Here is a 15,100-nt window from a genome sequence, read left to right as displayed (position 1 = left end):
AGTCACATCTTGGTCAGCCTGGCCATACTACTTGGCATGTGTAAACTTCTCCAGTAGTTGCATGGAGGATTGACAGCTGCTTAGTTTTCAGCGAACTGTTAAAGCAGATGTTAGATGATAGAGCATCTCATCCACTGTGTTTGTGCTGGTTACTTCCTATTTTTCATCTGATGTTATCAGAGGGTAGACTAGTTTGAGCTGCTCTCTGGAGCAATCTAAGAGACTGTCTTGAGTCGTTGGAAGATTCTTATCTCTCTGCTCTACCTCCTACCCATTAAAGATTTACCCTTTTGGGAAAGCTCTCATTTAGATGAGGCCTTATTTTTACAAATGGGGGGGACATAGAGGTTCAGTCGCTTGTTCATCTAGCCTATGTGTACATATGCCTATGTGTACATCTAGCCTATGTGTAGTTGCTGGTCCTGTGGGTTTAAATTTTGGATTTTTAAAAAATTGCTACTTATCTTAAACTTTCATTTTGTAAAAATTACTTTATAGTCCTAAAACTTAAAATACAATTGAGTCTAAAGTCAGTTTTTTGGGGTACCTGAATGGCTCAGTCAGTTGAGCGTCTGATACCTGATTTCAGCTCAGGTCATGATCTCCTGGTTTTGGGATTGAGCCCTGAGTCTGGCGCAGGGAGTCTGCCAGAGATTCTTTCTCTCCCTCCTCCTCTGCCCCTCTTGCTTGCTCGTCCTCTCGCTTGTGGTGTCTCACTCTCTCTAAAATAAAATCGTGGGTAAAAAAAGTTTTTGGAAATCACATCACATGCTTGTAATCCCTGCTTTAAGTTATAAAATACGTATCCCCCATCCCCAGTTTTACTAAGAAAAATTTCACATGTACAGAAAAATGAAAATAGTACAGTGAACAGCCACATAACTGCTTCCTAGATTCAACAGTTAACATCTTACCATAATTATTTTTTCTGTTATTCATATATTTTTATTGAAGTATAGTTGACAGTCTTACTTTAGTTTCAGGTGTACAACGTAGTGATTTGACAATTCCATGTTATGCTATCTGTACTCAAAAGTGTTGCTGCCATCTGTCACCATACAACATTATTACCATACTATTGACTGGATTCTATATGCTATACCTTTCATTCCTGTGACTTATTCATTCCATAACTTGAACTCTGTACCTCCTGCTCCCCTTTACCCATTTTGCCCATCCCTGTTCATATATTTTTACTGGTTTGATACCACACACTTGGATGTATCTCCTGCAAATTAAGACATCTTTAAGGCATTCTTGCATAGCCACACTATAGCTAAAAATATTAAATACTCTTATAAAACTCTAGAATATCTTTCTTAACTTTTTTTTAAAGATTTATTTATTTATTTGGAGGGGGGAAGGGGCAGAGGGAGAGGGAGAGAGTCCCAAACAGACTCTGCAGTGAGCACAGAGATCGCCACTGAAACCAAAACCAGGAGTCTGACTGACACTCAGCTGACTGTGCCACCCCATCTTTTATAACTTTTTTGAGTCAGGGTCTGATTAAGGTTCACATTATGCTTTTTGTTTTAGTTTTGTAATCAGAACAGATCCTATTTTTTTCTCTCCCTGCTATCCTTTTGACAAGTGCAGGGTGGTGGACCTAGGTAGAATGAACCAGTACTTGGATTTATCTAATAGGATCTCGTGTAGTTTAAACTTGTCAGTTTTACCTCTTTATTTCCTGGGAATTGATAGATACAGAGGTATGGGTAGATTTATGTTAATCATTTTTGGCAAGAATACATCAAGGTGATAACTTCATATTGCAACACATCAGTAGGCACATATGTTGGGCAGTTTTACCATAGTAATAAATTTGGTTACTCATTAAGATAGTGACTGCCATAGCTGTATTGTAAAGGGACATTTTTTTCCTTTTGCAATTAGTAGGTAATTTGTTGGGTAGTAGTGTGCAACTGTGCCAGCAACCTTTCACCTGAGGTTTTTTAGGTATTGATGATTATTGCCTGAATCAACATTTTTAAAAAAGATTGATTTATCTGAGAGAGCATGTGTGCGTGTACACGAGTGAGTTGGCGGAGTGGCAGAAGGCAATAAGAGAGAATCTCAAACGGACTCCCCACTGAGTGCAGAGCCTGACTTGGCACTTAATCCCACACCAATGAGATCATAACCTGAGCCAAAACCAACTGAGCCACCCAAGTGTGCCCAATTTATCACAGGTATGTGATAAATTAAGAATTTAGAGTATATTGGGGGCGCCTGGGTGGCACAGCGGTTAAGCGTCTGCCTTCGGCTCAGGGCATGATCCCCGCGTTACGGGATCGAGCCCCACATCAGGCTCCTCTGCTGTGAGCCTGCTTCTTCCTCTCCCACTCCCCCTGCTTGTGTTCCCTCTCTCGCTGGCTGTCTCTATCTCTGTCAAATAAATAAATAAAATCTTAAAAAAAAATTTAGAGTATATTGATTGGCAGTAAGCATATAATTTTGCATTTTGCTGCCACTTCTAAAAGATGTTGCATTTGGGGTAAATTATGCAGTCATTGCTTATAATAAGTCCCTTTTTGATGCTCAGATTGATCCAGAATTAAGTGAGACTGCCTTTATTGGCTCTTGTGTCTTTCTGACATATCCCCCTCAGATTTTTGAGTGTTTCCTTTTGTCACAGCATTATGTAAACTCATCTTCTGTTTTCCTTATCCAGACTCTTGGAATTAGTCATTTCTCCAAGGAACCTTTGTTGTTGTTTTTTTTTAGTATTTGGAAACCAACATTCAGGACTTAAATGGGTATACTGCTTTTGGGGTATCATTGTTTCTGTTTAGGGCATTTTAATTGAGATATAAATGACATAGAACATTACAAGTTTAGGTGTGCCACATACTGATTTGTTAACATTTATATTGCAATATGATTTGCCATTGTAGCATTAGCTAACACCTCTATCTCTTCGTATGATTATTCTAGTGGTGGAAACAATTAAGATCTAGTCTCTTAGCAGGTTTAATGTTTATAATACAGTTTTGTTGTGTATAATCACTGTATTGTGTATTAGATCTCCAGGACTTATCTACAAATTGCAAGTTTGTACTCTTAAACACTCATTTTTCTATTGCCTGGTAACTACCATTTCACTGTTTTTTTTGAGTTTGGTTTTTAAATCCTTTGTTTGTTTTGTTACTGAGATACAGTCAACATAGAGCATTATAGTAATTTCATATGTACCACATAAAGAATGATGTAGTATATTGTGAAATGATCGCTCTAATAAATCTAGGTAGCATCTACCACCATCCAGGGACACCTGGGTTGCACAGTCGATTAAGTGTCCGGCTCTTGATCTCACGTCAGGTATCGAATCTAAGGTTCTTGAGTTCAAGCACTGTTTTGGGCTCTATGCTGGGCTCCACCCTGGGCTTGAAACCTACTTAAAAACAACAGCAGCAGCAGCAGCAATAACAACAACAAATCTACAACCACCCATAGTTACCGAAAAAATTCTTTTTCCTTGTGATGAGAACTTTTAAGATTTACTCTATAACCCTGTATTACATCCTTAGGACTTAATGATTATAACTGAAAGTTTACCTTTGACCACCTTCATCATTTCACCGCTACCACCACCAGCCCTCTCCGCTCCGCCCCAACCACAATCTGTTCTCTGTTTCTGAATTGTTTTTAATATCCCACGAATGATGGATATCATGTAGTATTTGTCCTATTCAGTTGGATTTATCTCAGCATAATGTTCTCAAGGCCATCCGTGTTGTCACAGATGGCAGTATTTATTTTTTTCCCCCATGGCTGAAAAGTATTCCTGAGTGTGTGTGTGTGTATGTGTGTGTATATATCACATCTTTTTCCATTCATCAGTTGACAGACACTTAGTTTGTTTCCGTATCATTTTTTCTTTAAAGAGTTTATTTTTAAATTTTGTTTAATTTTATTTTTTAAAAAATATTTCTTTTTTTATTTGAGAGAGAGAGCGTGCGTGCGTGCGCACAGCAGGAGGAGGGCGAGAGGGAGAGCCCCATGGAGCAGGGAGCCCGATGTGGGGCTGGATCCCAGGACCCTGGGGTCATGACCTGAGCCTGAAGGCAGCTGCTCAACCGACTGAACCACCTAGGAGCCCCTGAAAATTTTATTTTTAAGTAATCTCTATACCCAGTGTGGGGCTTGGACTCACAACCCTGAGATCAGGAGTCACACGTTCACCAGCTGAGCCACCCAGGCATCCTGGTTGTTTTCATATCTTGGTCATTGTGAATAAGGCTACAATAAACATGGAAGTGCATGTATCTCTTCAGTAACGTGTTTTCATTACCCAGAAGTGGGATTGCTGGATTATATGGTAGTTTTATTTTTAATCATTATGTTTTTTAAGTAGGCTCCATTCCCAGGGTGGGGCTTGAACTCACAACCCTGAGATCCAGAGTCACATGCTCTACCGGTTAAGCCAGCCAGGCACCCCTATTTTTAATTTTTTGAGGATCTTCGACACTGTTCTCCATAGTGATAGAACCACTTTATAGTCCAACCAGCAGTGCACAAGAGTTCCATTTTCTCCATATCCTCTCGAACACTGATCTCTTGTCTTGTTGTTAGACCTTCTTACAGGTGTGAGATGATATTTTATCCTGGTTTGGTATGCATTTCCCTGATGATTAGTGATGTTGAACACCTTTGCAGATATACCTGTTTGCTACTTTGATGTTGTCTTTGGGAAAATGTTTGTTTAGGTTCTCTGCCCATTTTTTAATGAGATTGTGATTTTTTTGTTGTCATTACTGAGTTGTAGGAGTTTTTGTTTTGTTTTTTTAAATAAATTTAGTATAGGGGCACCGGGGTGGCTCAGATGTTTGGGCGTCTGCCTTCGGCTCAGGTCATGATCTCCAGGTCCTGGGATCAAGCCCCGCCACAGGCTCCGAGCTCAGTGGGCAGTCTGCTTCTCCCTCTCCCTCTGCCTCTCCCCTTGCTTTTGTTCTCTCTGTCTCTCAAATGAATAAATAAATTCTTAAAAAAAATAAATTTAGTATATTAACCCCTTATCTGGTACGTTTTGCAAATATTCTCTCTCATTCTGTAGGTTGCCTTTTCATTTTGTTGTTTATTTTGTTGTGCAGAAGCTTTTAATTTTGATGTAGTAGCATTTGTTGATTCTTTCTTTCTTTTGTTGTTTGTGTTTTTGGTGTCATGTCCAAAAAAAATCATTGCCAAGACTGGATCTGAAAAGTTTCCTTTGTATGTTTTCTTCTAGGAATTTTTTTGGTATCAGGTCTTCTGTTTAAGTCTTTGATCCATTTTGAGTTAATTTTTGTGAGTGGTGTAAGATTGAGGTCCGCTTTCATTTTCCTGCATGTAGTCATCCAGTTTTCCCAGCACCGTTTGTTGAAGAGACTATCCTTTCCCCATTGGTTTTTCTTGTCTTCCTTATCAAATATTAGTTGACTGTATATGCTCTCTAATCTGTTCTTTTGGTCTGTGGGTCTGTTTTTTATGCCAGGACTGTACTGTTTTAATTACTGTAGCTTCGTAGTATAGTTGGAAATCAAGAAGTGTGATGCTTCCAGTTTTGTTTTGTTTTTAAGACTTCATTTATTTATTTGACAGAGCAAGTAAGAGCCAGAGAGCACACAGGCAGGGGGAACAGCAGAGGGAGAAGGAGAAGCAGGCTCTCCGCTGAGCAGGGAGCCTGATACAGGGTTTGGTCCCAGGACCCTGGGGTCATGACCCCAGCCGAAGGCAGATGCTTAAACTTGACTGAGCCACCCAGGCATCCCTGGTTTTGTTCCTGTTTCTCATGATTGCTTTGGCTCTTGAGGATCTTTTGTGGTTCCATACCAATTTAGTTTTTTTTTTTTTTTTTCTGTTTATGTGAGAAATGCCATTGGAATTTTCATAGGGTTTGTGTTGAATCTACATGGCTTTGGGTGGCGTGGACATTTTATTTATTTTTATTTTTCTTAATTTTTTAAAAGATTTTATTTCACACAGAGAGCACACAAGCACGAAAAGGGGGGGAGCAGATGGAGAGGGAGCCTGATGCATGACTTGGCCCCAGGACCCCAGAATCATGACCTGAGTTGAAGGCAGATACTTAACTGACTGAACCACCCAGGCACCCCTGGTGTGGACATTTTAATTTTTTTAATTTTTAAATTCCTAAAATTATTTTAATTTATTATTATTAAATTAATTTTATTTTATTATTTTATATTTATCTTTATTAAATTTATATTAATAATATACTATTATTAAATTAAAATTATTAAATTATTATGTTTTGGAGTGGGAGGGAGGGAGAGAGAATCTTAAGCAGACACCATGCTTAGCACAGAGTCTGATGCGGTGCTGTGTCTCACAACCCTGAGAGCGTGACCTGAGCTGAAATCAAGAGTCAGATGTTTCACTGACTGAGTGGGTGTTGTGGACATTTAAGAGTATTAACTCTTCTAATCCATTAATGTGATGTCCTTCCATTTGTTTTGTCATCTTTGATTTCTTTCAACAAAGTCTTGTAGTTTAATTGTATAGTCTAGGGCTTTCTTTAGACTCAACTAAAAAATGATTTTTTTTTTTAAGATTCATTTATTTGATTGGAATAGGCTGGTGATGGGTATTAAGGAGGGCACATATTGCGTGGCGCACTGGGTGTTATATGCAAACAATGAATCATGGAACACTACATCAAAAACTAATAATATACTGTGTGGTGACTAACTTAACATAATAAAAAATTAAAAAAAAATGAGACCGCAAATGTAAAAAAAAAAAAGTTTCATTTATTTGAGAGAGCATGTGAACCAGAGGAGGGTCAGAGGGAAAGAATCTCAAGCAGACTCTCTGCTGGGGGGGGGTTGGGTAGAGCCTGATGCTGGCCGGTCTCTCAACCCGGAGATACGACCTGGGCCGAAATCAAGAGTCAAGAGTCGAGGCCTAACTGACTGATCCACCTGGGTGCCCCTGAAAAGTTACTTTTTATCATTCTACTTAACTTTTTCTTTTTGCTGAGATAGACCTCCCTGAAAATCTGTGTCTTTTGAGTTTTGGGTTTTTTTCCCCCCTTTGAGTTCTTGAGGCAAAAAGACTTCATATATATGGAGGGATACTTTTTTTCTTTTTTGGATACATTCTTAATAGTGGAATTATAGGTTTAAGGGTAGTGCAGTAAACACTTTTTGTAGTATTGCCAGTTTGTATTTCAGGGAAGGTTGTACACAATACTGTTGTTAACAGTCTGGTGAGTCCTCTCTCTGCCTTTATTCCTTCTGTAGTATGTCCTCAAACGTGGATGTTTTACTAGTCTGATAGAGAAAATATGCTATGACCAGAACATGAAGAAAACTTCTCTAAGATTTATAGCAGGCAAGTTTAGTTGTGTGTAATGGATAGATAGAAACTCAACTTGTCTTTAATTTCACACATGTTATTACTTTAGAATGAACAGAAAATATCTTGGCACATTTTCAAGCTTCTCCTCTTTCTTGGGGAACATGTGGAGGATTGAACTTTTGCTTTGTATAAAATGAAACAGAACAAAACAATGTAGTGTTTCTAATTCATTTAGAAATTGCTAAACGTCAAGGTGTTAAAAGGGTCTTTTAATCTTTGTGAATTTTCTGATTGTAATGAAATCATGAGCTGATTTCAGAACATAAAGCTGCGTAAGTTCAGCTCCTTGTTTTCAAAGATTTTTGTGTTTCAGCAGTACTTGGTGAATTAGTAAGAAAAGCTTGTGGCCCCCCCCCCCCTTTTGTAATACAGAATAGTTCCTCTGACTCAGGCCACGGTTGGAATTAAACTGATAAGCATTCTGTCATTTTCTGCTTTGGGCTTCCCTTTCTAAATCTTCATAGTAAAATTTTCAACAATGTGGGAAGGAATTTGGGTCCTGAAGCCCTTGCTTGCCTTTAAGACAGCCATTCAGATACCTAAAACATGTACCCTAAGGAACAGCTCTAGGACCAAACTATCTTGATTCTGAAGCAGTACATAAGGAGTAAAAGTTAATATATAGGATCTTATAAATAGGTTGTAGATGGTGTGGGAAGAGGAACAGAAGATGTCAGATGAGTGTTTCCACCAACCCTAATTTTAAGTAGTTTCCTCCTGTTTCTAAAGTGTATATTATACATAATCATTTTGAAGTAGATAAAATAGACATCCAGATATTACAGGTTGTCTTGCTAACCTGCAACTTTTTTGGGGGGGGGGTGGTATTTTCTTTTTATACTGTCCCTACCTAATTTTCAGACTTGGCATCTTCTGTAATTAGTGCTTGAGACATACTAATTTTATTTTTTCTGAGTCCTTAGTGGTATTTCGGGTACTAAAATGGAGAGATTGTTTAACTCTTGTTCCCCTAATAAACTAATTTAAAAATCTGATCTTTATTCTTTTGTTTTTTTAAAACAGGTGCCATGTTTCAGAACAGAGTAATACCCCTGGTAAAGAAGAACTGAAGACACTGTACAGACATCAGATATAGGCTAATTACAAAGAAAGCATTAACCTGCCTCTGAGGTGACTAAAGGGGAATAATGGTGATTTTGCGCCGGGCTCGGCCGCCTGCTTCCGCCCCAACCAGCAATGAATCTTGACTCGCTCTCGCTGGCCTTGTCTCAAATCAGCTACCTGGTGGACAATTTAACCAAGAAAAACTACCGAGCCAGCCAGCAGGAAATACAGCATGTAAGTAAACTTAGAAAACAAGTACCATTAAAGGAATGAGTATGCAATAGAAAGAAAGTTCTCCTCAGCTTTAATATATAAAAGAGATTTTATCCCAGTCCTTTTTTTTTTTTTTTAAAGGAGTCACAGATTTAAATTTTTCTGTAAAAATTATGAAATACCTGATTTGGTTTAGTCTCATTTTTTTTCTTATCTGCATTTCAAAATTGAGATACACTTCATAAACTGTCAAACCCACCCTTATAAAATTTGCAATTCAGTAGTTTCTCGTAGATTCACAAAGTTACTTAATCATCACCATCTAACTCCAGAATGTTTTCATCACCTCAAAAAGAAATACTTGAATTCATTAGCAGTTGCTCTCCCATGTCCTCCCTCCAGCTCCTGGCAATCACTTATCTTTCCGCTTTTATGGATTTGCCTTTCTGGACATTTCATATAAATGCAGTCATACCAGATGGGGTCTTTTCTGTCTGCCTTCTTTCACTTAGCAATGTGCTTTCAATATCCATCCATCTTTTTGTGGCATCTGGGTGGCTCAGTTAAGTGTTGACTCTTGATTTTGGCTTAGGTCATGATCTCTCAGGGTTGTGAGATTGAGCCACTCGTTGGGCTCTGTGCTGGGTGTGGAGCCTGCTTAAGATTCTCTCCCTCACCCCCCACACTCCCTTTAAGAAAAAGATACATCCATGTTGGATGGCATCTGTGTCAGTGCTTTATTCCTTTTTATGAGTAATAATACTACTGTATGAATATTATTTCTAATAGTGAACAATAGTTCTAAATATTCTGCAGTTTGTTTATCTGTTAGTTGGATATTTAATTTATTTCCATTTTGTGGCTATTTTGAGTAGTGTGGCTTTCAGCATTTGTTTATGAGTTTTTGGATGGATATTTGTTTTCAGTTTTTTTGGTATATACCAAAGAATGGAATTGCTGGGTTATATGGTAACTCTGACTTTCTGAAGAACTGTCATACTTTATCTAGAGCTCTGGATCACTTTTCATTTCCACAAGTAGTGTATGAGGGTTCCAATTTTTCCTCATCTTCACTAACACTTGTTATTTTATGTCTTTTTATACCCATTCTAGTGGGCGTGAACAGGTACTTCATTGTTTCGATAATGTAGCTTATGATGTTGAACGTCTTTTCATGTGCTTATTTATACACAAACACACCTTTGGAGAAATGTCAGTTCAAATCCTTTGCCCCCCAATTTTTTTGCCATTGATCCCCCCAATTTTATTATTTTTAAAAGGTTTTATTTATTCATTTGAGAGAGAGAGGGAGCGCTTGAGGGTGCTGATGAGCAGGGGAGCAGCAGCAGGAGAGGGAGAAGCAGACTCCCTTCTGAGCGGGGAGCCAGTGCCGGGCTTGATCCCAGGACCCTGAGATTGTGATCTGGCTGAAGACAGACGTTTAACTGACTGAACCACCCAGGTGCCCTGACCCCTCAATTTTTAAAAATTATTGTTCTCGGGGCACCTGGGCGGCTCAGTCATTAAGCATCTGCTGTCAGCTCAGGTTGTGAACCCAGGGTCCTGGGATCGAGCCCCGCATTGGGCTCCCTGCTCTGCTGGGAGCCTGCTTCTTCCTTTCCCACTCGACCTGCTTATGTTCCTCTCTCACTGGCTGTCTCTCTGTCAAATAAATAAAATCTTAAAAAAAAATTGTTAAGTATAGGTTTGACTTGTAAAGCATTTCATTCAATCTTTATGAAAGTTAAATAATACACTGTATCTTAGTTGTCATGATGGTACCCCCTTCTCGTTAATAAATGGAGTATCATACTTATAGTTGTATATATTATTAAATTAAAACTTGTGTGACAACAGGTAACTTCTCTGATCCTTATCTTCCTCATCTGCAAAATAAGGATAAATATAAAATTTGTCTGATATCCTTGTTAGGATTAAATGAAGTTAAGAAGAGCACCTAATACAGTTCCTGTCATAAACATTATTTAAAAAAATTCTTTCTCTGCATTATAAATTACAGTTGTTATATAAGGTAGTACATAAGTACAAGCTTTTAATGAAAAACAGGTGCCTTATTATTTGAGCTAAATCTAAGAATTGTTTGGGAACTTTTTTCCCTTCCTTGTTTTTGGGGTGTGTATATAGAGGTTGTAGTTCAATTTTTATTTTTTATTTATTTTTAAAGATTTTATTTGTTCATCTGAGAGAGCAAGGGATAGAGAGCACGAGTAGGGGGGAGCGATAGAGGGGAAAGGAGAAACAGACTCCCTTCTGAGCCGAGAGTCCTAGGTGGGGGTTCAATCCCAGAACCTGGAGATCATGACCTGAGCCGAAGGCAGATGCATAACTGACTGAGCCACCCAGGCGCCCCTGGGCACTCTAGTTTTATATTTAAAATAGATAATATATTAACCTGATTACCCCCACTACCCATTTTTCTCTGCCGCTGTTTCTTAACTGTTCTTCCAAAGATACTTGCATGTAGAAAATAGGAAAATATTATTCTGACAAAGCTGAATCATGTTAAGTAAAACTATTTCTATAAAGTTAAAAAAATAGTAAAATACTTCCCGTTCTTTTTTCATATGTTGGCATATGATAGTTTTCTATATCTTGATTGTTTCTTTTTAATTTATTATTTACTTACTTTTTTTTAAAGATTTTATTTATTTGTTAGCGAGCACAAGCAGGGGGTGGGGCAGAGGGAGAAGCAGGCTCCTCCCCACTGAACAAGGAGCCCCATATGGGACTTGATCCCAAGACCCTGGGATCATGACCTGAACCGAAGGCAGACGCTTCACAAACTGAGCCACTCAGGTGTCACTGTTTCTTTTTTAACTTACCAGTCTATCTTAGAAAGTATTCTTGGGGTGCCTGGCTGGCTCAGTCGGTAGAGCATTCAGCTCTTGATTTCAGGGTCATGAGTTTGAGCCAAATTGGGTGTGGAGCCTACCTTAAAAAAAAAAAAAAAAAAAGAAAATTTGTTGCTTATTCCTATACATAAAGGTTTCTTCTTTTAAGGCTGCATAGGAAACCATTATATGGATGAATCATAATTTATTTCACTGTTGATGGACATTTAGGTTATATTCTTTATTTTTTGCTTTTGCTATTGTCAGTGCTGGTTTTTTTGTTTGTTTGTTTGTTTTTTCTTAAGATTTTATTTATTTATTTGACAGAGATAGAGACAGCCAGCGAGAGAGGGCACACAAGCAGGGGAGTGGGAGAGGAAGAAGCAGGCTTCCAGCGGAGGAGCCTGATGTGGGGCTTGATCCCAGAACGTCGGGATCATGCCCTGAGCCAAAGGCAGATGCTTAACGACTGAGCCACCCAGGCGCCCCCTCAGTGCTGTTTTAACATTGTTTTTACATGTATGTGTTAGCTTAGTTGTAGGATAAATTCTTAGAAATTCAAGCTTGGGCCACTCTTCTTTCCTTTCTAATGGAAAAGCTCAGTTCGTGGAATTACTCAGTTCCTAGTAGATTTTTTTCTTTTCATTTGTTTCAGTGTCCATAGTACATTGTAATAACAGCTTTGTGTGCTTATAGGGCTTATTGCAATTAATGCTGCTTTGATGAATTATAGTGTTTAAGTTCATTGTTCTAATACCTTCAGCAGTCCTTTCAGTAGAGAACAAAATCTAATCTCCTCAATCTGAATTTCAGCGCCCTTTAAGTCATTCTAAATCCTGGAATTCTCATCTTTTGAAGAAACTAATCCAGTAGCACCTCATTAGTGAAGACTTACCCCTTTTTTCCTTTATTTGGATTGATTCCTTAGGATAAATTCTGAAAGCTGGGTTGGTCAGAGTGTGTCCTAACAATTTTATGCAATTACTATTTAAGCATTTGCTGTGTACCACACATCATTTTTTTAGTCACCGTTTTTTTTTTTAAGGTTTTATTTATTTATTTAATTATTATTTGGCACAGAGAGCCAGCGCCTGCATGGGCTGAAGGAAGGGCAAAGGGAGGAGGGAGAAGGACACGGAGACTCCATGCTGAGCACTGACCCTGATGCAGGGCTTGATCTCACAACCCTGAGATCATCACCTGAGCTGAAATCAAGCTTAACCGACTGAGCCACCCAGGTGCCACCTCTCATCTTCATTTAAAAAAGCATGATATATAGGGCACCTGGGTGGCTCAGTCGGTTAAACATTCTGCTCAGGTCGTGTGATCTGAGGGTGGATTAGAAGGAACCCCACTTGGGGGGCGCCTGGGTGGCTCACTCGTTAAGCGTCTGCCTTTGGCTCAGGGCGTGATCCTGGAGTTCTGGGATCGAGCCCCACATCGGACTCCTCCGCTGGGAGCCTGCTTCTTCCTCTCCCACTCCCCCTGCTTGTGTTCCCTCTCTCGCTGGCTGTCTCTCTCTCTCTCTCTCTCTCTCTCTCTCTCTCTCTGTTAAATAAATAAATAAATAAAATCTTAAAAAAAAAAAAAAGAAGGAACCCCACTTGGGGCTCTGCACTGGGTGTGGAGTCTGCTTGGGATTCTCTTTCCCTCCCACTTTGCCCTTCCCCAGCTTTTGTGGGTGCGTACTTGCTCTCTGGCCCTTAAAAAAAAAAAAAGTGCAGTAATTTCTAAACGTAATATCCAGTTAACACTCAGATTTCTTGTTTTGCCTCATCTAAAAATTTGATCACACTTGGGTTTGAATTAGGATCCAAATAAAATAAATGTGTATTGCATTGGCCCTTATCAAATCTCTTTTAAAATCTCTGATTTTCCCTCACTCTTTTTTTCTTGTAATTATTTTGTTAAATCAGGTTCTTTGTCCTGTAGTTACCCACAGTGTGAATTTTGCCGTGGTGGTGTTTAACATGTTCTTAGGTCTCTTGTATTTTCTGTAAGTTGGTAAATTTAGAAGCACAATCAGATTAAGAGTTTTCTTTCTTTTGGACAGTTTGTAGTTGCTGTGTACTTTCATCAGGAGGTTTGCAATGTTTGGTTTCCTCTACTTTTGTGATTTTTAGCAGGCTTTGTTCATTGACTGGATTCATTAATTTGTTAGGGATTGCGAAGTGATGGTACTCTTCCTGTTATGCATTCTTGAAATAGTTTTTTTTTTTTTTTTAAAGATTTTATTTATTTATTCGACAGGGATAGAGATAGCCAGTAAGAGAGGGAACACAAGCAGGGAGAGTGGGAGAGGAAGAAGCAGGCTCATAGCGGAGGAGCCTGATGTGGGGCTCGACCCCGCAACGCCGGGATCACGCCCTGAGCCGAAGGCAGACGCTTAACCGCTGTGCCACCCAGGTGCCCCTGAAATAGTTCTGTAAAGCGAAACTTGGCTTACCAACTATATGGTTACCTGAGGTACATTGTATATAGGAAGGGCAAGATCAGTGCTTGATTCTCTATTTATTTGCCAGTTTTCAGAGTGACTTGTTTCCTATCATCTTCTAAACATGATCAGTAAATGAGTTTTCTAGTATTCTTAGGAACTCATGTATTTTTTTTTTAAAGGTTTATTTTTTTAGAGAGGGAGCACGTGTGGGTGCAGGTGTGTGGGTGGGAGGAGGGGCACAGGGAGAGGGAGAGATTCCCAAGCAGACTTCCCTCTGAGTGCAGAGTCCAATGTGGGGCTCGATCCTACGACCCTGACATGACCTGAACTGAAATCAAGAGTCAGTCACTTAACTGACTGAGCCACCCGGGTGCACCAAGAACTCATGTATTTTTGAACATATTTGATATATTTGAGTTCATTGAAAAGTATTACTGATGAGACTCTTTGGCCAGTAAATGCTTAATTCTTGTTGGCTTTGAAATTCTTTGTCCCCTTATTTTTGTAATTTATAGTCCTTGATGTCATTTCTGAAACTGGGAAACTAAAATATTCTAGACTCATCTTGCTTCAGACCTGGAATCAGCAGTTTCTCTAAGAGGCCTTGGTTTTATTTTAGTGGAAAATGGTATATGGAGATCATCTCTCCACTTAAAAAGTGACTAAAGAAGGCAACTTAGGTGATGCAAACAAACTTTATGTAGTACTTCATTACATGGGCAGTCCCCTTCAGGGGAACTGCAAAATGGGGCAGAAGGTAAGAAGCTATTTTTATAGGATTACAAATAAAAAACAAGGAAGAGACTAATGAAAAACATCTGGTTGGCTGGGGCCACATAGTCAACCTTCTCTAAGGTGAGAAGGCCCAGGGGCGCCTGGGTGGCACAGGGGTTGGGCGTCTGCCTTCGGCTCAGGGCGTGATCCCGGCATTATGGGATTGAGCCCCACATCAGGCTCTTCCGCTGTGAGCCTGCTTCTTCCTCTCCTGCTCCCCCTGCTTGTGTTCCCTCTCTCGCTGGCTGTCTCTATCTCTGTCGAATAAATAAATAAAATCTTTAAAAAAAAAAAAAAGGTGAGAAGGCCCAGAGTTGGCTTGGCCTTTGGGTATTGGCTGACTGAATGTACTGCATTTCTGGTGAAGTGGAACATTTACAGGGACTCGAAAGTTATCTAA

The 15,100-nt window shown here is 39.3% G+C and overlaps 1 protein-coding gene across 14 annotated transcripts in view; it reads left to right on the top strand.

Moving 5' to 3' along the window:
* CNOT1 (CCR4-NOT transcription complex subunit 1) overlaps nt 1-15,100 on the top strand; it is a 106,332-nt gene that overhangs the window by 18,215 nt on the left and 73,017 nt on the right. For all 14 annotated transcript variants that reach the window (XM_048223587.2, XM_048223583.2, XM_026494889.4 and 11 more), the window contains one exon: nt 8,383-8,658. In XM_048223587.2, the coding sequence (XP_048079544.1) occupies nt 8,557-8,658 (102 nt within the window). In that variant the 5' untranslated portion in view covers nt 8,383-8,556. The remainder of the gene's footprint in view (nt 1-8,382; nt 8,659-15,100) is intronic.

The sequence above is a fragment of the Ursus arctos genome, unplaced genomic scaffold (assembly GCF_023065955.2).
Source record: "Ursus arctos isolate Adak ecotype North America unplaced genomic scaffold, UrsArc2.0 scaffold_19, whole genome shotgun sequence".
In the NCBI taxonomy this organism is placed as follows: domain Eukaryota; kingdom Metazoa; phylum Chordata; class Mammalia; order Carnivora; family Ursidae; genus Ursus; species Ursus arctos.
Note: the sequence above shows the minus strand (reverse complement) of the source record. Positions and strands in the feature narration are given on the sequence as shown.